The sequence below is a fragment of the Labrus bergylta genome, chromosome 10 (assembly GCF_963930695.1).
Source record: "Labrus bergylta chromosome 10, fLabBer1.1, whole genome shotgun sequence".
Taxonomy (NCBI): Eukaryota; Metazoa; Chordata; class Actinopteri; order Labriformes; family Labridae; genus Labrus; species Labrus bergylta.
In genome coordinates this window covers 18,105,883-18,129,315 of record NC_089204.1, presented here as the reverse complement: position 1 = coordinate 18,129,315, position 23,433 = coordinate 18,105,883, and the positions used below count along the sequence as shown (strand labels likewise).

Sequence of the window (23,433 nt, the reverse complement as noted above, 5' to 3'; positions counted from 1 at the left end):
CATGAAAAATATTCAGTTATACTTTCAAGCTCAGCAAAAAAAAAAGCAGCCTCACCGGGGTAGAAAGTAGGCCGTTTTATTGCAGATCAGCGATAATAAAAAAAATACAGTTAGCTTCCAAGACAACAGCAAAGAGAGAGGAGGGAGAAAATTGCACTTATTGAAAAACACATAACAATTATTTATATATCTACAATATTGTTCACATTACACTATACACAAATTATTCAGCACCAGGGCAAGATGAATGTATTCCTGCTTTCAAGTACATAAATAAAGTGCCAGCCAAAGTCTAAATAATTAATTTGAGACGGCTGTACTAATAATCAAAACAGAACATTTTTACTGAGACATTACAAAACCAAAGATTGTAGCTTTTACTGTAATCTCTACCATCAGGTTAAGATAAATGAGAATAGTAAGATATTTTCTAAAACCCTGGCTCATTAGTTTAATCAAGAGTAAGAATGTTGAGTCTTTGTTTGGTCACTAAGCAACAGTACTTCTGCTTGGTGTGTCAGGGCCTTAGATCACATGCCCTCTATCATGCTTAATGTCCACAGAAGGCACATTTCCTGCATGACACTGCTTTAACTGGGTCTACAGTGTTAGTCTGAAATACTATACCGATAGATTAGCTTTCAAAATAAATGTCAGCAATAAGTAGTCTTGTGTTCTTTGTCTCTGGTTCACTTTATCCAGCTGAAAATGGTAAAAGTGTCGATGGAGGATACAGGAAATTGTAATGTTGCTATTGAGATGATTAGATGATCATCATATCAAGCTATGCAATAACGCCAATAAGGCCCAATCTGTAACAACATCAAAGTGCCTAATATAGTGTTAGTTCACAGGAGCATAGAAACATTTTGAAAACACTGCTTATATTAAGCAGAGTCCCCTTTTGTACAAGCCATTCTCCTTTCTTTCAAGGCTTAAACTAAATCCTCCTGTAATCCGCCTCCGCCCCCCCCAAATCTACATCCCCCTTCTTGATTAAAAAGAATTTAGAGGGTGAGATAAAACAAAATGGGATTGTAGCTTTCAGCATACTGCTTCATTTTGCCTGGCAGTTTCAGAGAAAGTATCTAATCTTTTGCACACTCTGTTATTATGAATCCCATTCTTCAGCATGGGATTGTTAAATGGTTGAAATATTTAGTGGTTGCCAGTATTGGATATGTTAAAAACACAAACACAGGGACATTCACTGTCTTAGCCTCTCAAAAGTCTCATTCATTCAATTATCCTCCTAGCAGTTATGGGCTGTACTATTAAACTATGTTGAACATAATGTGTAGCCACTGAAAACCAAGGTCACTCCATTATAAAAGACCTCTGGGAAATGGAGAAGTCACATTAGTGCCTGCAATCGCTCCTAAAATCTTGTTCCCTTAAAATCAACTATAGTGGTCATAAAATTGTCACAGTAAGTGTAATAAGTCAATAGTTCCAAAAGGAATGATTCGTGGATCAATTCCAATTTGAGTGCTTTTTGCAAGGGCTTTTTCTTTGCTCCACGTCCCAGTGACAGAGCTAGGAGCTGAGAAATAAGCCTTTTCCATTTTAGTGGGATTGATGATGGCAGCGCTCAAGCCAACATTTAGCTCTCTATTTCATCTACGGGTTAGCTGCACATGAGAAAGTTTAGAAATGAGTAATGGAGCTGGAGGTGTATCAATAAAATATTGATATTGTGGCATGAGGAGTCAACTGGGATTTGGGTTGTCATGATGGACAATGTGAGGACCGTTTCTTAAGAGACCACATCACCCACCCGTTCTTTAGATTTAAAGAAACTGTATGACATCTGGGAAATCAAATTAGGATGATTGATACCACTCTTGTCTATTAGCCAAATAAAGTTGTATGTGGTTAGCTTAGTTTTGCATAAAGACTGAAAGCCTGTGGGAAACAGTAAGCTGTGCTGTATTGATTTTTTTTTTTAAAAAGCTTCCAATCATTGTCTCTTTACCTCAGTTTATTAAGAAAATGTTGTTTATTTAATTTAAAAATGTAGCTTTTTAAGCACATATTAACTACACTGTTTTCCATCTTAATGCTAAGCTAACTGTCTCCTGGCTTCAGGGTTCATATTAAATATACAGGTGAGTGGTAATACTTTTACATCTCAGAAAGCATGTAAACATTCCTTAATGTTTAACTATTCCTTTAATTTTTTAAGGACCACTCCAACAATATCACCACATAATTGTTATTGGTACACTTAAATAAATTGCAATACTCATTTTATTGTTACCTAGCGGACTTTAGAAGTTCTAACCATTAAGAGTTATTTTAGAGTTATTCGTATAAGTGGTAAGGTAGGATTAGCTAGATAAATCTAGTTATGGTCGAAGGCTTTAAGGTTCATCCTCTCTCTGAATGACTTCCTTAGTTTGCTCCGCTGTGCAGGAACAGGACCGTGACTCGGTCTGAAGAAGCCATGGTCACCTGTGGCTTCAGTGGTCTGGATGTGGTGGCTCTGGTACTCAAGCTGCTGGGGAGGCTGCCCTTGTGTTTGTACATCAAGGACGCCGAGCGGAGCGTTTTTGCGGCTGAGGGCTCCTGCACTTCCAGTGTTGTTCCGTTGGAGCTGCTGGATGATGGCAGAGAACTTGGCATCCAGTGACGGTCTGCCAGTTTTGGGTCTTGTGGCCGGGCGTGAAGTGCAAACGCCTGAGTTTTCCTTCTCCTGGTACTGAGAAGGAGGAGGAGGAGGGTGAAGAGAAGCAGGCAGGGGAGGTCTGGCAGGACGGATGGAGGAAGCATAAGGTTTTCTGTCAGGCGGAGGGGGCGGAGCGCGGCGCTTGTGGTTGCTGACAGGTGTGGAGCTGGTGCTTTGGTTGGGGCTTGGGCAAGGGGTGGAGGTTTTGCTCTTGCTCAGAATACTCTTCTGCACTACCACAGAATGAGACCCATCAAACAGAGTGGACCAATTAGGTGCTTCCTTCTCTTCCTCAGGACCAATGAGAAAGTGGCCATCTGTTTCCTCTATCTTGTTGTGGATCATGTCTGTGATGCTCTCAAACTTACTAGGTGAATTTATACCTGCACATCAAGCATAACGGGCATTAAGATTACATCAAAATAATAAACATAAGAAAAAATGTAACGTGATAAATTGTATTGTAATTGTTCATTTAATTATGTCAGCTATTATTTGTGTTAAATAGAAATATTTTACATTTATTGTCCCATTTGTTACTGTATGTTCTATAAATACAGACCCTTACATCAAACACTAAGCTATACATTCAACTCCATTCAGCCACTTGTTCCATTTAGACTACTTACTGAGGTCATTGTAAACCGAATTAGCCTGCTTGGTGAGGAAAAGTGATGGTTTCTGTGGTGACACAACCTCGATCTTCATTAGCCGTTTGCAGCAGTGCAGCCACTGGCCTGGTTAAAAACAAGGACAGCCACCAGAGATACAGATTAAAGGTTAAACAATCTTTTCTGAAGTTAGCTAAATATCAGAACAAAAAGATATTTCCACAAAATCGGGAACATGGTGTTGCTCTGACCATACAGTACATATACTGTAGTTTAATATCACTATAAATCCTGTTTACACAGAAACATACTCACTCTGATCATAGAGGTGCTGGTTGAGGGCATCCTGCCAGTCCTCCAGCTCCTCCCTGGTTTCTGTGCTGAAGATGATGGTGTGAGATCCCTCTGGTGAAGGGTTGATGATACACAGACTCCTGGATTTCTGGCCTGCCGACTCCTTCTCCATAATACGAATTCGAGTGTCCTGCAGAAACAAACCACAACTTTTCATAGGCTGAAAAACAAGTACCACGATAACAAATGAGAGCTCTATGAGGATTGTAATAAAAAGTTTGAAATAAAAAGAAATACATTTTAATTCAGCAACTACAAGTCAGGGATGCAAGCAGCACATCCGTGAGTAATGTGGCATCTGCGATTGACTGAAAACGTTCGGGAAAACTCTGAGCTGAGATTTTAATCGATAATAATGATTTTGAGGCTTGTATTCAATTTAAAATTCTGCTAACCAGACAGCTTAATGGAAACATAACAATGTCTAAGACATTGACAGTAGAAGCAACTTCCTGGTGTTGTTATCATTTCTACATTCCCACTTTCATATTAAAGTAATAAATACAATCAAACACAAAGTACAGACAAGAGCAAAATATAATGTGGTATAAAAAAGTTTGGATTCTGTCTTACCTTGTTGATGGGTACATTGAGAGTGGGCTGCACCTTAGCCTCAATTTCCTCTGGGGTGAAGTAACAGGACAAAAAGCCGGCACTCAGCACACCGTAAAGACTGCAGCAGCGGTACATCCCCTCCACACTTTGCTGAAATCCCCATAAAAGAGAACAAATAAGACAAGAACCGTATAATTTAACACCAGGAACTGACCATACTGTTAACAGCAGGCGACTCACCTTCTGGTTCAGGTAGCCAGTCATCATGCTCTGTGTCATGCAATTAGGTTGAGCCACCAACCGGCAGCAGAGGTTGCCATAAAGTGGAAGCCAGGATGACCACTCGGCTGTGGGGATGAAAAGCAACAATGCCAAAGAAACTCAAAAAAATAAAGAGATCTGCATATATGCATCTTAATAAACATGTATAAGCTTTACGTAAAGATAGAGGTAAGAGGTCAATAAGAATCATTATACTCCTAAGCAAAAAGATAAAAACACGATTCAAAAGCTTTTAAAGTTTTTTTTAAATGTTAATGTTATTGCCTCAAAAGAAATGCAAGCTGAACTTTAATCATTCCATCAAAATGAATCTGTTCCATTGAAGCTGTCTTTGTAGTAAATCTAGATTATCACATCGTGGTGAATCAAAGCAGGAGCTCAAAAGAATTATACATTTACATTCCCACATATTACATTTCTGTTCCTTCTTACCATTTTGGAGGACAATGAGGGAGTGCGACTGAAAGCTGCCTTCAGCTTCAGGCAGACCCAGCGTTGTGTAGGCCAGCAGGCTGTACTTGGCTCCTCTGGTACAGGTACAGACACACAAACACATAGTTTAATGGTCCTTGAAGAATGCTGCATCAGCTTTTTATTTATTTATAAACATCGACTTCAAAAGCTCAAGCACAAAAATATTAATGCTTAACTTTGACCTCAAAAAATAAATAATAATAGGGATATATTAATATTAAGACTCCAGCATGCACTATACCAACAAAATTGTCTCCTTGCCCAGAGAGGCCTATTGACCCCAAAGTTTCTCCTTACACTGAACATGTGGTGTGTATCACTTACAGATGTGCTGTTGGGTTTCATTTGATGCTTTTAAGTAGTTTTTTTTGTCACAGACACAAATAAAACCCAGGGAGAAATATCAAAAGGCTTTTTGCAGAAAAAATAAGTTTGATACATTGACAGAAAAAAAATCTATGAATGTCTAAAGGCTTTCTGATCCCATCCTGGTTTAACCCTCGTTTCAATACTCATTCTGTATAATTTGTTTACAAACCCTTTCATGAGCCTGCAGCTAAAACCTTTGTTCCAGGCTCAACCCATAATTGAGTTCGTTCCCAGCTGCAAAAACCTTAGAGAGCCAAGAATCTGTAAAGGGTTTTTTTTTTTTTTTAATGGGATAACTCAATACTTGCATTGGTATGGGGTTGTGCTGCAGGAATGTGTCAGGGTCTGGATTGTCCAGCAGAGGGCAGAGCTTCTTCCCAGCCGTCTTTCCAAAGGAGTTGCGAAGCTTCTTGGCCAGCTTCTTTGGCGTGTTTACCATAGTGAGCTCTTCCTCCAGGGCACAGCTCCACAGCTCCACCTTCAGCTCAAACAGAGGCCCTGCTTCTTTACTATAAAACATGATGGAGACATTTTAAGTAGAGCATAAACATTTAAATGTATATAAACCAGGTTATATAAAGAGTAGAATACAACCCAAGGCTGAAAATCAAAAATTCCTGAATTATGCTTTTTACGCACAGATCTGATCTCTGAGGTGTTAAATATGCGTCAATGCTTGTAAAACCAAACACACGCATATTCTGCCATTCATGTATCAGATTTTCAGCAACACATCCTTAAAATCACTCAGTATTTTACAGCATTTCTTACTAGTTTACCTTGCAAATTAGACGCGCAGTATTTACTTACAAGATGGTGACTCCCTCAAAGCAGACGTCAGTGACTGATCTGTCCACCACCATCATCTCCGTGTCAAACACCTCTGAGCCAATCTGCATCAGGCAGAACAACGCCACTCGGCGAGAGCCTATTAACACGAGGAGAGCCAAGAATTTTGTAGTATAGCAAGTTTTCAGAAGAAAAAAAAAAAAAAACATCAGGGAAAATTAAACAGAAAATTAGCAAAACAAGGACTAACGTACTCCCTCTGTTGTTAAAGTGGTCTGAATCCCTCCACATCAAAGGAATGCGCAGCCCTACATCAGAACACAGGACATAGGTTTGTCACAGAAAGACTCTTAAGATTCAATTTCTAAATTTGTGAAGTATTTCACAAGTATATATATGTCTGTTAAAACTATTATATTATATATTATTAAGGGTTTTAGAAGGATCTTATTCTGCACGCTGACTCTTTGATAATGATTGCGGATAAATGGTGGAGCCAATCTTACCAGACACAGCAATCGTTCCACTACAGCACGCACGTCCATCCAAGACTGGATCTGAAAGTCTGAAGTGAACGTTTACAGAATATCACAATTTATCAAATGAGGTTTATCAAAATATAACCTTCTCTGCAACAAGACAGAACTTCAAATGTATAAACCTCTTTCCAAAACACACTCAGTCCTGTCCTGAGTCACTGAAAGGCAGGCAGTTAAGTGTCTAAAAAGCTTTTAAAAGACGAAACACAGCGAGCCCCAAATTCCTCACCTCCCGACTGCTCCCATCGTGTCCTGCTCCTCTTCTTTCTTCTGCAGCTGTGTGAGATAAGCCTTGATCCTTGCGTTGCAGGTCAGCAGGTTCTTGGAGGCGTTGAGAACCTGTTCTCTCTTACTGCAGGCAAGGAGCAGCTTGTAGGCACCCTCGCGCATCCGTATCTCAAACTCAAGCTTGTCTTGCATGTTAGTGTTCTTTTTGGACAGAACATACAAAGGAAACATTTCCAATAATCAGAATGATGAATATGAAAATAAAGAGCAGAATTTATTTTGTATTTTTTTGCTTTGTAAGTCCGTAAAACTATATAACACATGAGGAGTGCAAACATGTTGATTTTGCCGAGATGAAGTTTCCCCTTGAACGGTTATTAGAGATGTTTCGACACAACTTTATCCCAAACAGAAGGATTATAAAACACAGATTACTGGTGGGAAAATATTTTTTGTAACCTTATAATAACATTTTACTCTCTGCTGCTAACATATATATATGGGATATATTTCATTATGGTATTGCATCTGTGTATAGACACATAATCCCTGATACCCGATAGTATTTTAGGATGATATTAGTAAAAAAAAAAACTGAACAGTTACCACCATGAGAGGGTACTAGCACAACATTTCAGTTGATATTGATAAGCTGATTTTTGAAAATGTCATCCCCTTTGAGGCCACCATGTTTTCATCACTCAAGAGCAACTTTGTGTTTGACATGACTTGATGAATATCATGACGTGAATGTTAGATGGACAGCGATAGTTAGGACTCGATTTAGATGACATGCACTTTGGATGATAAGGATGCAGTTTTCAAATGTATGTTTGGCAATGGCATGCTGTTAAACAACAAGTGAGAAATGGAATATAGGGATTTAGGGTTGCATCAAGCTAACATATTTGTAGCCAGAATGGAGTATGATTATGTCTGATATAATTCTGTTCTAAAAAATAAACAACTCTTAAACTTACTTGAAAACAAAACTTTTTGTATTTGGTATTATTCATCAAATACATTTCAGAAATAAATGCACAACTGTTTTAGGGATACATAAACATGATCATTCTCCATTTTAACTTCCATACTATGATATGCACCTGCAGCTTTTTAGAAATCTGTCTAGAAAACTGGCGGCCCGGGGCCCCCATCAACCTTAAATGTGGCCCTCAGGTTAATTTTTTTTACACACCAATTAATTGGAAACATGAAGAAAAACATGATGAAATCTGCCATGAAATCATGAAAACCAGAAATATGTCCATGATAATATTTGATCACTGGTAAATGTTGAGACATAATCGACTGTAATCGTTTTAGTATCCTACAATTTGGCCCCCTGGCAGTGAGAATTGAATCAATGTGGCCCCTTGCTGTGACCAAAGTTGCCCATCCCTGCTCTGGACCATTCAACAGTGCAGAGAGTGTGCACAGCTCTGGTTTCGGGGGAAGTGAATAATGTTGAAGAGGCAGGTCTCGTATTTCTTAACTGACCCGACTTGCTTATCTTTGTCCTCGGTAATAGAAACTAAATGTTTAAGAGAAGCTGTTAAATAAAATAAAAAAATTTTTTTGCTTGAGCACAGCCTACCGAATAAGCAAGATGTTGTTGTTAATTTGAAAACTTAAAAAAAAAGAAACCGTGCATTAGCCTCGTTTCATCGCTGCACTTTGGACCCTTCCCAGGCGTAACTTGAACCCCGTCACTGTGATTCAAGATTTGACGATAAACAACAAAAGTCCACTCGAGAAAATCTCTGGCCATACCTCTGTCAGAAGGAACACGGTGCTCTGTCGTATTTTCTTTCGTTTGATCTCCATTGCCACCGCGGAACTTGCTGATATTAACGACCTGGAGCTCCCGTTTCGCTTGGAAATTTGAACGTCCCGCGGGTCGTCCATGTCGCACAACCATTCGCTCCTAACAACCAGCAAGCAGGCAGAGGCTGCGCACGTTCCTGAGCCAACGTACGACCGACAAAAGGGGGGGGGGGGGGGGTTTGATTCAGGTACCGCCGTCTGCCGCGTGGGCGGTAATGTCGAAAGTAACACACACACACACACACACACACACACACACACACACACACACACACACACACACACACACACGCACACACACACACAGTATCATTCTTGCCTCAAGACCACCTGTCTGTGGTGTAGAACTGCAGAAAAATGACTTTAAAGTCTTTTTGTTGTCCAGCCAAATGAGTTGCAAGCAGAATATTGGAAATGTGACAATTCTTTGTCTTTTTTTTAATGAGGTTATTAATGTACAATAAAAATCTTTCGCTCAAACATGACCTTTGACCCTTATTTGGAAGTTGAGGTACTCTGCCGGCATTAGCTTCCATTTGATGCTGTATTTCACTTGGTTGCATGGTTGAAATAACACAACTAACACTATTTCTTTGCTACACTTTAGTCAAGCTACTGTGTGTGTCAGGAGATATTAAAACAAAGGCGTAACACCTTTAACTCCACTGCAGTAAAACAGTGACTTCACTTTGATCCGCAGCAAAACAAAGGCAGAAGACCTGAACTCAGTTTGAGCGTTCCTGAATGCTGCAGTTCAAAGGCAAAGACCCTTATGAGTGAAGTTTACTGGACTTGGTTTCTCCAGGGCTTTTGGAAGTTAAGGCAACGTCCACATAATAAAGCACATCTGTAATGTTCCAAAAATGACAAAAACTAATTTTTTATACTGCCTTTTTTTACATTGTATAAAAGTAACAGGCCCAGGTGTTACATTTCAAAAATAAATACCAGACAACCCGTCTTGCTAGCCGGTACTTTCAGAAGTACAAACCGAGCGCTCCACTCAGACTAAGAAGGCGCGTCATTACGTCATTACGTCAATTTTTGTGCCAGACGATTTGAAGTATCACGTTTTCGGTTAAAGTTTTGTTTTGAAACTGTTTTGGGGGCCTTTCTGTGTACGTATGCGTTCACAATAACTAAGTAAAATTCAAAGTAATTTCGATCCACACTTTCATTGACCTGATTAAGCCCAATCGTTTCTAGTTGCAAACATTTCGGTGTCCTTCCAAAGCACTTTTTTAAAACCATGATTAAAACCGATTCCTTTCGTTTTGAGGTCTTACTTTAATATTTACAGTCTATGGGGTTTGCTAAGCTTTTATTTACAACAGTTTGTTAAAATCTCCTTAATTAGTATGCACGTAGGCAAGAAAAAAAAAAGCCAAGTAATACTCTTAAGATCCTGTAGTGCAACATTTTCATTTTCATTTCAGTAGATCGTTTGTTTTATGTTTGGTTCCCCGGATGTTGTGCCACTGGGCTGACCATCATGTCGCAGCAATTTACTTTATTTTCAGCGTTAATATTGTCCTGCAGGCTGTGTGACCCGGCTGCTGTGGAGAACAATAGACCCTGAGTGAGTCCAGGAAACCCGCCCACCCGGTTCTGTCATGGGCTTCTGGTCGAGTTGGAAGCATCCATGGTTGGAAGTGTAGACGCTGGCGCTGCGGTGGTGGAGTCTGTCAAGTTAGAGACAACAACAAACTCCGGAAATCACAACATTTGCTTTTAAAATTAAAAGTAACATTTTCCAAATAGGCCAATGTTACAGGCTCCCTACAAAAAAACTAACCGAACGGAGGGTCAGTGACATGGAAACTGAAAATAAATGAAAGGGAAGCCACAGGATTTAAAGGGCTGAAAACCCACAAGCTTTATTTAACCGGAAAGTGTAAAGAATAAACCAAGGAAACCAGAACAGACTGGAGACCCATGGCCAAAATCAAGAAAAGATGGGAGATGCTGAGCCAACCTTGCATTATCCTGTCGCTCCCAGCACCTCTCCCTAAAACTTGAAGACCAAAAACAATACTACAGGTGATCTGCAGCTTATACACAGTTATACAGAGTATACCCACTTATTTGTCAGTCTCCATACCGACTTCCAAATCTCCTCTGATAAACACCATTGAAAGATTGACAATATTAGTATTCTGCAATTTTTTTTCCCTGATGGTGAAGGGATGACTCTCTTTACTCCATCTCTTATTGTCTAGTACACACAAACTAAATATGTAGGAGCAGTCTTACCTGTCACTGTTTATTACAGAGGCTGTTAATCCTCTGCTAGACAAACGACTTTTAAAAAAAAGAGTATACCCACTTATTTTGGCCCCACTACACCACTGTCTCCCGCTCAAACTAGAGCAAAACCCAGCAGTCCAACAAGCATGGGAAAAAGAAAAAAAAAAACAGTTTTTAGGAAAACAAGAAAAAGTATCGGGGAAACAAATAAGTGTTGCTCTAAATCCCCCTCCTCAGTGTGCAGCAGGCAGAGGGAGGAGTAAGTCATAATTCTGTAAAATGTATGTCCTAACTTTAATATCATTGTTTTTTTTTAGTGCCCACCTAGTTTCACAGGCCAAGGAATGATGAGCTATAATCGTTTTCAATCTGTCTACTACTATGGTTGTCTTTAAGACTTTATGTTTGTAAATCCACTGTAGACTAAGCCATTAGTGTGAAGGCTGTTTCGTCATGAGCCGAAGATTTCTGCCTTTTAATAAGGCAGTTTTTTTTCTTACCACTGTAACTTTTGCTGCTTTGCTAAAGTGCTCATGATGGATAGGCCGGATCTTTGTAACATAACAATGAGTAAGGTCTTTTACCTGCTTTTTGTAACATAACAATGAGTAAGGTCTTTTTACCTGCTCTTTTGTAATGTTAACAGACAAAGAGTAAGGTATTTTACCTGCTTTTTGTAAAGTGTCTCGAGATAACACTTGTTATGAGTTGACGCTATACAAATAAAAATTGATTGATTGATTGATTCGGGACTAAAAAAAATAATGCTTTTCTTTCTGTTTATCTACCCGTCTGTCCAGAGAAATTGTGTTCTTTACACCTCTCAGGGTTTTAAAGTTTCCGTGTCCCCCAAAGATTTAAGATCGCTGGTGCATGTGACGCTTGCAAAACCCGGCATCCTATTCGCTCGTATTTTATTTTGAAAGTAGTAACCGGAAGTTTAGAATCATATGGGCGCTGCTTTGACGGTTCTTGCAGGATGGTCGGCGCGCCGCTGTTTCGCTGGAAGTAGCGTATCGCTGAGCAACGGAGGGGGAGAAGGCCGATGCGCACAGCCAGAACTGCAGCAGCGGCTGGGCTGGGCTCTAACTCACACACACACACACACACACACACACCTTCGACAGCTACACACACCGGAGAGGAAAAGGGTAAGTGAGGCGTGAATTTCACTTAAATTAAGCATAAAGGAAACAAATATTCCGGCTAACTAACCGGTAAGCTTTTTAGCTGTGTGGTCGACACGTGAAGTTTGCGGCATACAGAGAAGGAAGAGTCGCTGTTTCTGCTTTTCTCATCCATTCATGTTAATGTGGGTTATTAATGTTGATTCAAAATTCTCCTTTTTTGACCCAACCGACTTTAAAGCGTCCCAGGTTTAGATAGGCTAGTTAAACCTGGACTAAAAAAAAATGCATTTATCACGTTTAATAAAAAAAAAAAAAAAGCGCAGCATATAAATACCGTTATTGCTTTTGGCTGAACAGAACTGGTCTGACTCCTTGTTGGCTAACTGGATGGTGGCTACTGTTGTCGGCAGCAGCAGCAGCATGACCAGCCTGCACTGCTGCTACGCCTTTGTACAGAGACAGAGCTTCCCCACTTTCGGTTCCTCTGTTAAAACACCAGTCACATTTCCCTCTTATGTTATTTGCTTTTTAACCTGTTTTTTTCTGATAAGTTGCATCCTGCTGTACCATCCTACGGTATGGAGACAGGATGCACATCAATGAAGGTCGGTCACAATGGACGCTTTGTTGTTTATCTCGGCGGAGACACACTAACCTGAGGGTGCTCTTTGAGTCTGCTTACATTGTCTGAAGGGAACATTATATGACGGGGCATTTCGCTATTAAATGCTGTAAAGAGTGTTTCCCGATGTCGGATCCCCCCCCCCCCCCTTCTGTGTGGAGGCTTTGTTTTCGTGGGGCAGATGTAGCTGGCCTACATACATCCGCTCTCTTTGTGTTGAGTTTGATTTTTGCTGTCATCAACACATAAGATGTTAAACTTGGGCCAAAAATCAGCTTCAACTGCATTATCTTCAATGCCGACGTGTTAACATAGACCTTAAAGATACATTGTTTGCGTTCCCCATACAGTCTAATATTCAGAATTATAAATTGTGTAATAATGGTTTATTATCAGAGAATATAGACTGCTTTGAATAAGTGACGAAGTCAGTCAGCATGCTTATGCAAGATGCATACAAATAGTTGCACTTGTTTAAATAGATATCTGTATCAGCAGGCTGTATGTGATTTTATTCACTTTGTTTCTTTTCTCAATCTCATCTGATAACATTTAATTTGGCAAGGAAGCTCTGTGCTTTCCAGGTCTGGTTTATAACACAAGTTTGCACACACTGAGTTGATGTTTTCTTTGAAAGCTGCAGCGCTACAGGCTGAACATCACCGAGACGATTTAGTCTCCTCCTTCTCCTCCCTCATCTGTATTAATTCAAAAATGTTTTCTGGGTTGGAGCCATAGAGTGTGCAGCGGATACCGTCCAGTCTCCTTCACTTTTCCTTCTCTTTTTCGCTCTGCCTTTTACCGCCTCCTTCCTGTCCTCCCTGCAAATGTTGCTGCCGGCAACTGCTGGTTGGTTCTACAGGCGGTTGCATTTTTAAAAAAGTGTGTCAGTGTCACAGGACTGGTTGCTGCTCACTCTGAGAGACAGCAGCCTCCCCCCTGTTGCCATCATAAAAGTGTCAATTCAAACGGTTCAAGTGCAGCAACTATGTGAGTTAATAGAACACTTTAATTGTTTTTACTACATCTGTTGAAAATGTTCTTATGTTGTTTTGCTTGTTTACACAATTCCTTAGAGTCAGCAAGCTGTAACTTACACTTAATACCTTGAAGTGGCATCTGCTTCACTATCAAAACTGTTGTATACTTGTACGAGTATAGAAAGGTTAACTTCAATAATAGGGGATTATTTTCTCCTCTACTGTAGACCTTGTTGTCCAGCCTGCCTTCAGCCATTGTGTATATAGGAAGTTTAGGAAGTGAGTTCATTTTACTTCAGTGTTCAGGGAGTGTTAGTTGAGACAGAAAACAACATAGCCTGGGTGTTGATACTATTACCCTCTGTCCAATTCGTTCATTAAAGTGTTTTTGTGCCAGGGTGTCTGTGGCTTTAAATAGCAGTGTATCTCACTTCTGTAATCTGGATGGAAAAGTTGAAAGGGTTATGAGAGGCAGCGTTGCCTGGTGCAGTCCCTCTCGTGTACAGAGGCACAGAGACAAAAAATAAGAAGGTGAACGGAAAAAAAAAATTGGGAGAGTGAGAGACTACATGGCAAAAAAAAAGAATGAAAGAAAAGGAAAAGTTTGAACACATGTTTTATCACAATCATTAGCCTCTCCCTTGTTATGAAACATCTGGGTGGGTCTTTGTTTTTTGCCTCTCAAAAATGAAAAAAAAAACGAAAAAAACTGGCTGACCTTCACATCTGTTCTGGGGTGTAACGTACTCCCCTTTGACTTTCCAGTATTTTGTGCTTCTTTCCACTGCAGATATTGATCTTTTATTTTGGCAGTTTCCAACTCCCATCTCTTCCTTTGCCAGGCTCCCTCTGATTGTCCTGTTATGCCTACATGTTTTTTCTCTTTAAGTGCTAGTGTGGATTACAGAGTGAGACAGTTCACTATTTTTGTCTACTGCTGAGGCTATTGCTGTGGGCAGGATGTAATGTTGCTGGTGCCATAATCAACGTGGCAGGGTTCACCAAATACTAATGTTCCTGTTAAAGGGCCACGGGTCAGACATTATCTGCTCAGCAGGGGCCAAACAGGGCCACGAGACCAATAACTGGAACAAACCTATACTTCCCACACTATCTGCTATACAGTGATTTATTCATATGATAGTCTAATACAAGGATATTGCAGTTTGAAAATGTAAACAACGATTTCAAACAACTTTTGGTTTTCAGTTTTAGTTTCTTTTATTGTACTAACATGAAAATCGATAATATTTCATATCAGGAATGTTTGAACGGACGTAGCTGGTCTATATGATTACCAAAAATAGTTGAAAATGTCCACAACCACCTCTGTAAGGCCAAGGTCAGTGACATCTTTAAATTAGAGATGTACTGATTGGAAAAATCAGGGCTGATACAGATGTTTGAAATAACAGTTTAGCTGATTCCAATATTTGTTTCATGACTTCTTTTGGTGTAGGACTCCCACAATGTCACAATTTTCTTTCATGTTAAACATTGAAAAACAAGTCGGGTGACTTCTTCTGCCCAATAAAAAAACCTCTTCTCTGAATCAGTAGTTAGGTGTACTAGATGCCAGCTTTAAATTGATTTGGCACAACAAATAAAAATTGGCTACTGACAGTGATTCATGCCACATCATTTGCCGATGTCGGCCAACAGGGCCAAAAATTGGCAGGTACCGATGTTGAACCGATGCATCGTATACTTTAAATGTCTGTTTTTTCATCAAAAAATTCTAAACCCAGAGATAACCAGTTTAAAATGATTTAAAGCTGAAAAGGGCCCACATTTGTCAAAGCAACACCCATGATTTTTTCTTGTTTTGGCCTTATTAATAATAACTTATATGATTCATTTGATTATCAAAATGGTTTCTGGTAATGCCTTAATCAACCAATTGTTTCAGCCATGGCCAAGTGTATTAATGATTTCTTTAACATTAACTTAAGGTTCAATATTACTACTCAAAGTATTTTTGCTTCCATGAACCAGTTGTTGCCTCTAGAAATGAGTCTATGTTAATATATTTTTCTCTGAAAATGTACTGCACACATTTTACAGAGTGAGAATCACATGCTTTGAAACAGACAATGCTGTAGGGCATGTGCGTTATTAATTCTCTTGGATTATTAATCATCTTTTTGTAAAGTCTCTATCAGTAAGAAAGCTTGTTAAGAGTGCTGGCTTCACCCTCAGTAGTCTCTACAAGAATAATCACTTTCATGATGTAGTGCTCAAAGGCGTGCTGTGTTTTCTTTTTTTACTAAAATGCTGTATAGTTCTTGAAGTCTGTGAGGAGTACATTTCCATATGTAGGTCTGTGGGTCATGTGGTACGGGGGGGGGGGGGGGGGGGGTCATCGAGCGTATGGTGAGTTCGTGTCTTAAGGCCAGAGAGGTGTGCTGGCTTTGTGTATGATGATAACAAAGAGGTGGCTGCTGGGCGGTTGCAGGCTAAATGGTGGTGTTAGCTTGTTTATTCCTACTGCCAACTGCTCATGTAATGCGTGTGTCCATTTTCCTGCACCATATGGTCTTTTCTGCTGCATTGGGACTTTTTTTTACCCGCATGCAACATCATTTCCAAGCCACATCAACACACATAAAGCATACACACATACACACTCAGGTTTCTGCAGATTAGAGGGGCTTTATTATCTCCCTGCATAGTGCTGTTATCCTATTGTAAGAGGTTAATGTCTGGGGTTTTGGTTTCATCAAGGTTTTTTATTGTCATCTATTTGTTTTAATTGTACTCTCAACATCATTGAAAATTATTGCTCCTCATTGCTCCTTTGTGCCATACTAGTTTCAGACCAAGAACATTAAATATACTGTTTTATTGTCAAACAAACTGTAATTGACTGGCTGCCCTGCAGAGCTAAAATAAATTAACTTAGTGTCAGACTGTTGAAGTTCAGCGTTCGGCTTTGTGCTCATTCGTCTCTCTGATTATTCATAGCAGTTAGTGCAACATCAGCATCAAAAAATCATTTATCGAACAGTGCATTATTAGAATTTGACTATCATTTAAGTGTTTATGTTATTTAAACACAGGAGAAATGTGTAAAACCGTGATGCACAACTAGTTATTTTAACCAGATGTTAAGAGGAACAATAGATCCTATACTGTACACTTTTATGTTTGTAAATACACTGTAGACTAAAGCCTTTAGGGACTAAAGAAAATCCTTTTGTCTTTCTGTTTGCCTGTCTGTCCAGAGAAAGTGTGTTCTCTACACCCCTCAGGGTGTTATGGTTTCCCTGTCCCCCAAAGATTTAGGGTTGCAGGTGCAAGACAGTCTCCCTTGTCTGTTATGTATTGACCTTAGCCTTCTGAAAGAAAAAAAGGTTTCTGCTCTTTATTTGTCTTGTCTTTAAATATTGTCTTGTAATTGCTTCTGCATATGCTTCAAATATACAGTGAAGCAGCAAGTACTCTCTTTGCTCTTTTTTCATTATTGCAAGGCTACAATATTGATTTAGGTCATTTCAGACCTTACTTAAAATTATAATTCCCAAAAGTAATATCCTTTCATTCTGACAACATCTGTGGTACTAAGCTGTCTTTGCTGTAGTGTGAAACTTGTACACTTCCCAAAAATGATTTTGCAGTGAGTCAAAGTGCACTGCTTTATGATAATGTCTTCAGATTGTCGTGTGGATAGAGTTGAATTTAATAAAGTTACTGCTCTATTTTTTTTTTTACTTTACAGCCGAAGGAGGTATCACTGTTCAAGCTAAGTACTTAGTGCTATTTATATCAAAACAAACAGCTTCTGCTGCTGTTGAAAACATTTAATGCACCACCTCTTGTCTGGCAGAGGATTTCTTCTGGGAGAGACCAACCAGACAGGAAAGTTCAGAGCAACAAATGCTTAAAAGCCTTTTAATTTAATCACTTCAATTCAATTAGAGTATGTTCCCGCATTAAGAGAACAGCACAGCACAAAATGTTTCATTAGGTCAAACTGTTTTTCTTCTTCAGAAGTTTGTTGCATCCATACTGTCGCTGTTGGTAAGATTTACTGTAGTTTGACTGGGATTTAAGATGCATTTTTACAATGTAGGCTGACAACCACACCACACCCTTACTAGGGCTAAATTTGGTCTTCATCCTAAGACTGTAAGGAAATGTTAGTGACATGAGTATGAGTTATTTTCTGTCTGTCCTGATTCTTTTCCTTTACTGTCTTTATTCATGTTTTTGGCTTACATGTGTGTGTTTGTAAACCTGTGTGTACAGGCTACAAACAGCAGCTGTTAGTGATGTGGTCTGAGTCAACTATCAGGGTCTTTGTGGTTATGGGATGGTCTTGGAGGTTAAACAGTAAAAAGCTGACGAGTAGTGGTGGGGGTGGTTATTCAGCTGTTGCATCATTCTGTGATACATACTGGATCCAGATGCTACGTGGAGAGCACGGAGAGCAGCAGCCATGTGCTGCACCAAAGAAACCTATAGTGACGACAGTAAATAAACTGGCACTCATTGACATCACTTCCTCTCCCTCTAAGACAGTGTTTGTAATTGGCTACTTTGGAGTGGAGCAACTAATTTGAAATGCTTCAAATTCAAAAGACTGCTTATATAACGTTTTGTGTAAAACAGAAACTTTGCTGGGAGATGTATTAGAGCCAATAAATGTGATTATGCATTGCCGCTTTTTTGAGCTGTGAATGAGCAGCCTCATTACAGCTGACACTTGGTTTATCAAATCATTTAGGTAATGCAATCAACAAATTAACACCACATCTACTACATAATCAAAGATGAGAAAGGTTTCCACTACAGGAAGTGCTGTGCTCATGCTTCCTCTCTTCACTACCATCTTCTCCTTACAAAGAATTCACAGTCATCTCAGAATAATCCCTCCCTTTTGCTCCTTAATTCTGCGTGTCAAGTCTGGAGGCTGGGGAATTTCTGAACCATGAGGCCAAAACCATGAGGTCACTGTTCTTCCTTATTAGCTCCAGCAGAAGCGGGAGTTGCTGACACTAAGCCAAGAGTATAGCAGTTGATAATGTGAAGAACTTATATTCAATTTTGCGTCTGTTATTGCTTTGCATTTCAGAAAATAAGATGTGATATTTATTGCAGTTTGTCATTGTAAGCTGCATGATGTAGTAAAACAATATTTGAAACTGTCCAGTATGTTCTTTGGTTATGATCTATTTTGAATATAACATCTCAAACCACATAGAAAATTGCTAAGTTCTATAATGAAGAACCCAAGATGACAATGGTCCAAGAACTACAGTTACCAAATTAGAACTGTTTTCCTCAGTGAATGGCAGCAAATTACTCACATTTGAGTAGTAGAAGAACCAGATAATATTTAGATTTTTTGTTAAACATAGTTGAAACAGCTTTTTACAGTTGTTTCAGTTTAGCTGTTTTACCTTGATAATCCACAGTAACATGGGTTTATTTTTTTTGCTGGTGAATATCCTGAATACTTTTTCAACGCTGTAGACTCTTCAGATTTGGTTGCATTCTATTCCTCCATTCCGAGGGGGATGGAGCAAGAAATCCAGGCTACAAAATATGGTTCAAAATCTAATCATTAGGACTGTAAAGATCACATGTTAAACAGACCGCTCTTTCCAGTTTGTCAGCCCCACCACTGCATTCCTCCTGACTATATTCCATGTCTTTCATGTGTGATAGCATGAAGGTTTTTTTAATGACACCACACAGACTGGTATTCATCGTATTCAGGCTCCTCAGCCACATCATCGTTAACCTTGCATTCTGCAGTTAATGTGTGGTTATTGAGATGCAAAGCCTTCAGATGCTTTGCTTTCAGTGGGGAGGGGTAACTACACATAATTATAGTGTAATGGCAATGCTGTTGTTCTTTGTAGACTTTTTCTGATAATGAATGCAGAGAGAGTTGTTCTAGTGTCGCAACCGAAAAACATTTCATGTTCCATATCTCAAGTGGTCATATGACTGTAGTTTTGTGGTTGATGTAACATGATTACCAAGCAGAGGATGCATATCATATGAGCATTAGAAACTCAGCTGGAATCTGGCCAGTAACAGTTTTATCTGAATGATCTGGTTCAGCTTTTGCTCATTTGTAGTCCTTCTTTCCCCAAATCTAGTTTAATTTTGGTTAATGGTGCAGACATTTTTACTCAGTTACGACTGATTACTCAATTTTGCCCAAACCAATTTAGTTAATGTGTCAGTGTTATGCCACCCCACGATGGCATAATTGACATAAATTATGTTGAAAAAAAAGAGTTATCACAGCATGTTGCAGCACAATACTTGTGTCACAGCCAGGGATTTGTAATTGTGTAATAATCGCACATTAAATGTTGAAATGTAATATAAATCTGTATTGTGGGATGAAAAGCAGATTCCCTTTAACATCAGAGACAGCTGTTGCCTTGTTGCAATCATATTCTCGGCTGCATCGTGCAACAAACTGTTAGAGGTGTGTAGTTGATTAAAATTCACCCTGGGGATAATTGAGTTGGTATTCTGAGTACTTATGAGGTCAAGTGAGCAAGAGCTTAGCTCAATAATCTTTATTTCGCTCTCTGATGGGCTTTTCTTGGCACTTAGAGACACATAGAGAGTTCGTTATTTTTGGCCCCTTGAATTCACCATGGAAACCCTCTCTTTCAATCCTGTTTGATGTTGAAATATATGATTTTGAATATAATTAAATTCTCTAAACCTAATTTTAATTTTAACAGTAAGGTTACACTAAATGCGAACACATGTCTACCTCACTCCATGCTGTTTTGTTTTCATTTTGAGAGAGTGTTGACATTAAAATGATGTGAAAGTTACCTTTAGCTGCTACATTTTGCAGCCTGTTAAATCAGTCTGACATAATCAATCCCTACAGCTGTTTACCGTAAAACCTAACTTCTAACAATCCAGAAAGTCCGATCAAAAAGATTCTTAAAGATAACATGTCCATCAGTTCTTCGAGGCCTGGAGAGTTAGAAAGTCAGAGTGGCTGGCTTTGACCTCCTTTCCAGCTCATCTGAAGGAGAACGAGGGGAGGAGGAAGGCAAGAGGGAAAATAAATGTCTTGCTGGTGAGGCCAGCCAACATTCCTACATCACTTCCTCCTCTAACATCTGGCAATGATCAGAGCAGGCAGAGAGAAAGAGTGGATGTATCTTACTGGCTAGCTTAGTGTTCATTTCCAGCCGTAGACTCTGAGGCATCACATTACAAGAACGCCCACTCAGCCTCATTCCCCCTACCAGCAAAACAAAATGAAGCAAGATGGAGTGTTTTGCTGTAGTGAACCTCTGCCCTTGTTTACACTTTGTCAGTCACTCTCCTGTTTATTACTTACTTGTTTTACGCATTTCAGCTATTTCTACATCACAGATCAGTGTTAATTTATTTGCCTGCCTCTGTGATTCTAAATAAAAAGATGAAACATGTCTTCTTTTTCTCCCTCCTAAGGATGGCCTAGCTGTGTTGTGTTCTCAGCAGTCTATGAGCAGTGAGCTTCCTTGACCAGAGGTATGCAATTAAACTCACTATTTTATTTCAAAGCAACATACTTACATCTGTAGTGTTATTCCACTAAGATAAAGTAATGAATGTAAACTTTAAACTTTAAGATCTCTCTGCTAAAAATACAATATAATTAACAGAATTTTACACATTGCGAGGTGGAAACTGATAAGGGATAATTATGATTCAACAAAACAAGTGTAAGCAGGCTCAGAATTTCTCTATGTGTTTGACTATATGATATATTTTATGTAATTTTGATTCAGAGATGCAGAAAATTCTCAGAACCATAATGCATATACCAAATGTCTCTTCTTACGGATGTTCATCCTGATTTAAGGACAAAGGTGGAAAAGTACCTTTTCCTTATGAACATGTAGCAGTTTACAGCTAAGGGATGCACTGCTACCAAATGCAAACACTGGTTATTGGTCTACACAGATTAGCTGAACCTCTTCTGCTTCTTGTTTGCTTCTCTGCATGTACAGTAGGTGTGTACCAGAGGCTGCAGAGATGAGTGTGACCTCCTGGTTCCTGGTGAGCAGTGGGGGGACACGCCACCGACTGCCCCGGGAAATGATCTTTGTTGGCCGGGATGACTGTGAGCTAATGCTACAGGTGAGAATGCTTAGTATTTCTTCACTGACAGCTTCAATAAACTGAAACTCAGTGGATATTATTGTTGCATTTTTCAACAACTTGAGCCCTTATTGTCGCAGCAAATGGCAGACCTAGTCTCAGTGACTCTGTTTTTGGATAATATGATACGATATGAACAACTGAATACAAGTAGCCTGACACTGGTTAGGAGGTTCTTCTCAGTGATATAAATAACCAGCTGGCCTCAAAAAAGTCAGTTTCATAAGCGTGAAGTGTTTACAGAGGGACTATACAAATTAGCCTTGACTGCTTATGCTGTCGGTCTTGCAGTAGCAGAACTTGTTGATATGTTAGTGTGTCGTGAGGTGGTGTCTGCGCAGCAGTGCATACATCCAGGGAAAACCAAGTATATGCTCATGTGTACCTCTGGTCACTGCACTATTAATAGAAAGTGGGACAGATACCTCCTGAGTTACACCCTATCTGACTTACTTAGTTGTAGTGGGTACAGGGTGCAACCATGGTAGCTGTCTCTGTTTTGACATCACATGTTCAGGGATTTTTAAGCTGGTACCAGTGTGCCTCTGAGTATCCGACTGTGAAGTATGTATTCAGGACTCTCACTTATATTTATTTTTATCATGTTGGTAAAAGAAAGAGGCCAAAGGTTTAAGTTGCGCTTTCTATCTAATTTAAATCACTGTGTTAACCGATGTGATTACACAATTCTATCTGAATTATTCAGGTTTCTGCTTTCCATACAGCAGTTACGAGCAAATTACAAATGCACTAAGTGTTTATAATATTTATTACAAAAAAATGAGTCATCCACGATACCATTGAGATACTATTTGATTCTACGAGTGGTTTAAAATCCCATTTTGTTGTTTGTATGTTGTATGAAACAAAACAGAATTACAAAAAGGATACAACATTTTTTTTGATATAACAGTAATTTGTTATCAATTAACTTACTTTTGATTATTAAGAAGGAGCTTTTCCATCTTGTCTGAACTTCTTGATGTTGAAGATTTGTGGACACTTCTTACAGTTCAGTCTGAATGTTTTCCAAGGGTGACTACGAGTTGCAAATATTTGAAGTGCCAAACCATCTTTCTTAATCAGTGATGTGGATCGGCGCCGTCTGTCAGATATCCGATCGGTAAATTACGTCAATATCGGACCTGATACCGATATAAGATAGGATTGGTCCCATCTCTGCTGCAGTTTATATCACTTGTCTCCAAGTTCAAGAATAAACTACTGAAAACTCTACATTATTAATGAGGAAATGGTTTTAAAGGAAGCAAAACTGTGTCTAAAGCTGACCTTGTTGCCCTTTCAGTCTGCTGGCTGCTGAGTTTTTATTCGTGTCCCTGCTGGCCACTTTCCTTTCACAATCATTTTCTTTGATGAGGACAGTTCAGGAGAGAAGTAATATAGGACATTTTCTGAAGCAGGTAGAGTTCTTAAAGATGTTCCTTTTTTCAAGCAGATTGTCTAATATATCTCTGATGACTAGTGCCTTGCTTGTGTGTATGTTTCCTACCCTTGTGATGTCTTTGGACTGATAAGGAAATCATCCAAATTGAGGACAATATTTTGGCTTTGTGTGTGCTGGTCCATCACTTTGTGTAGCTGCTTACGGTTGTCCTCCATGT

General features: G+C 39.3%; 2 protein-coding genes across 2 annotated transcripts in view; one reads left to right on the top strand and one right to left on the bottom strand.

Moving 5' to 3' along the window:
* Positions 1 to 60: 60 nt before the first annotated feature.
* On the bottom strand, positions 61 to 8,823 carry rtkn2 (rhotekin 2). Its single transcript, XM_020650226.3, has 12 exons — positions 8,643 to 8,823; positions 6,871 to 7,070; positions 6,609 to 6,667; positions 6,357 to 6,410; positions 6,124 to 6,241; positions 5,622 to 5,822; positions 4,903 to 4,997; positions 4,429 to 4,535; positions 4,207 to 4,338; positions 3,595 to 3,763; positions 3,298 to 3,405; positions 61 to 3,051 (listed from the first exon to the last, which is right to left on the bottom strand). The coding sequence occupies exons 1-12, from the start codon at positions 8,775 to 8,777 to the stop codon at positions 2,345 to 2,347; spliced, it is 2,085 nt and encodes a 694-aa protein (XP_020505882.2). The 5' UTR covers positions 8,778 to 8,823; the 3' UTR covers positions 61 to 2,344.
* A 3,041-nt stretch (positions 8,824 to 11,864) lies between these two features.
* cep170aa (centrosomal protein 170Aa) overlaps positions 11,865 to 23,433 on the top strand; it is a 39,453-nt gene continuing 27,884 nt past the window's right edge. The window contains exons 1-3 of the mRNA XM_065959304.1: positions 11,865 to 12,094; positions 21,119 to 21,178; positions 21,661 to 21,790. Coding sequence (XP_065815376.1) covers positions 21,686 to 21,790 — 105 coding nt within the window. The 5' untranslated portion in view covers positions 11,865 to 12,094; positions 21,119 to 21,178; positions 21,661 to 21,685. The remainder of the gene's footprint in view (positions 12,095 to 21,118; positions 21,179 to 21,660; positions 21,791 to 23,433) is intronic.

Excerpts from the sequence above, each read along its gene's own strand:
- rtkn2 (XM_020650226.3), bottom strand. The coding sequence starts at position 8,777 with ATGGACGACCCGCGGGACGTTCAAATTTCCAAGCGAAACGGGAGCTCC. Across the intron at positions 4,998-5,621 it reads CAGCACAACCCCATACCAAT|AGGAGCCAAGTACAGCCTGC; the intron begins GCAAGTATTGAG and ends TACCTGTACCAG. Across the intron at positions 3,052-3,297 it reads TTCGGTTTACAATGACCTCA|GTATAAATTCACCTAGTAAG; the intron begins GTAAGTAGTCTA and ends CTTGATGTGCAG.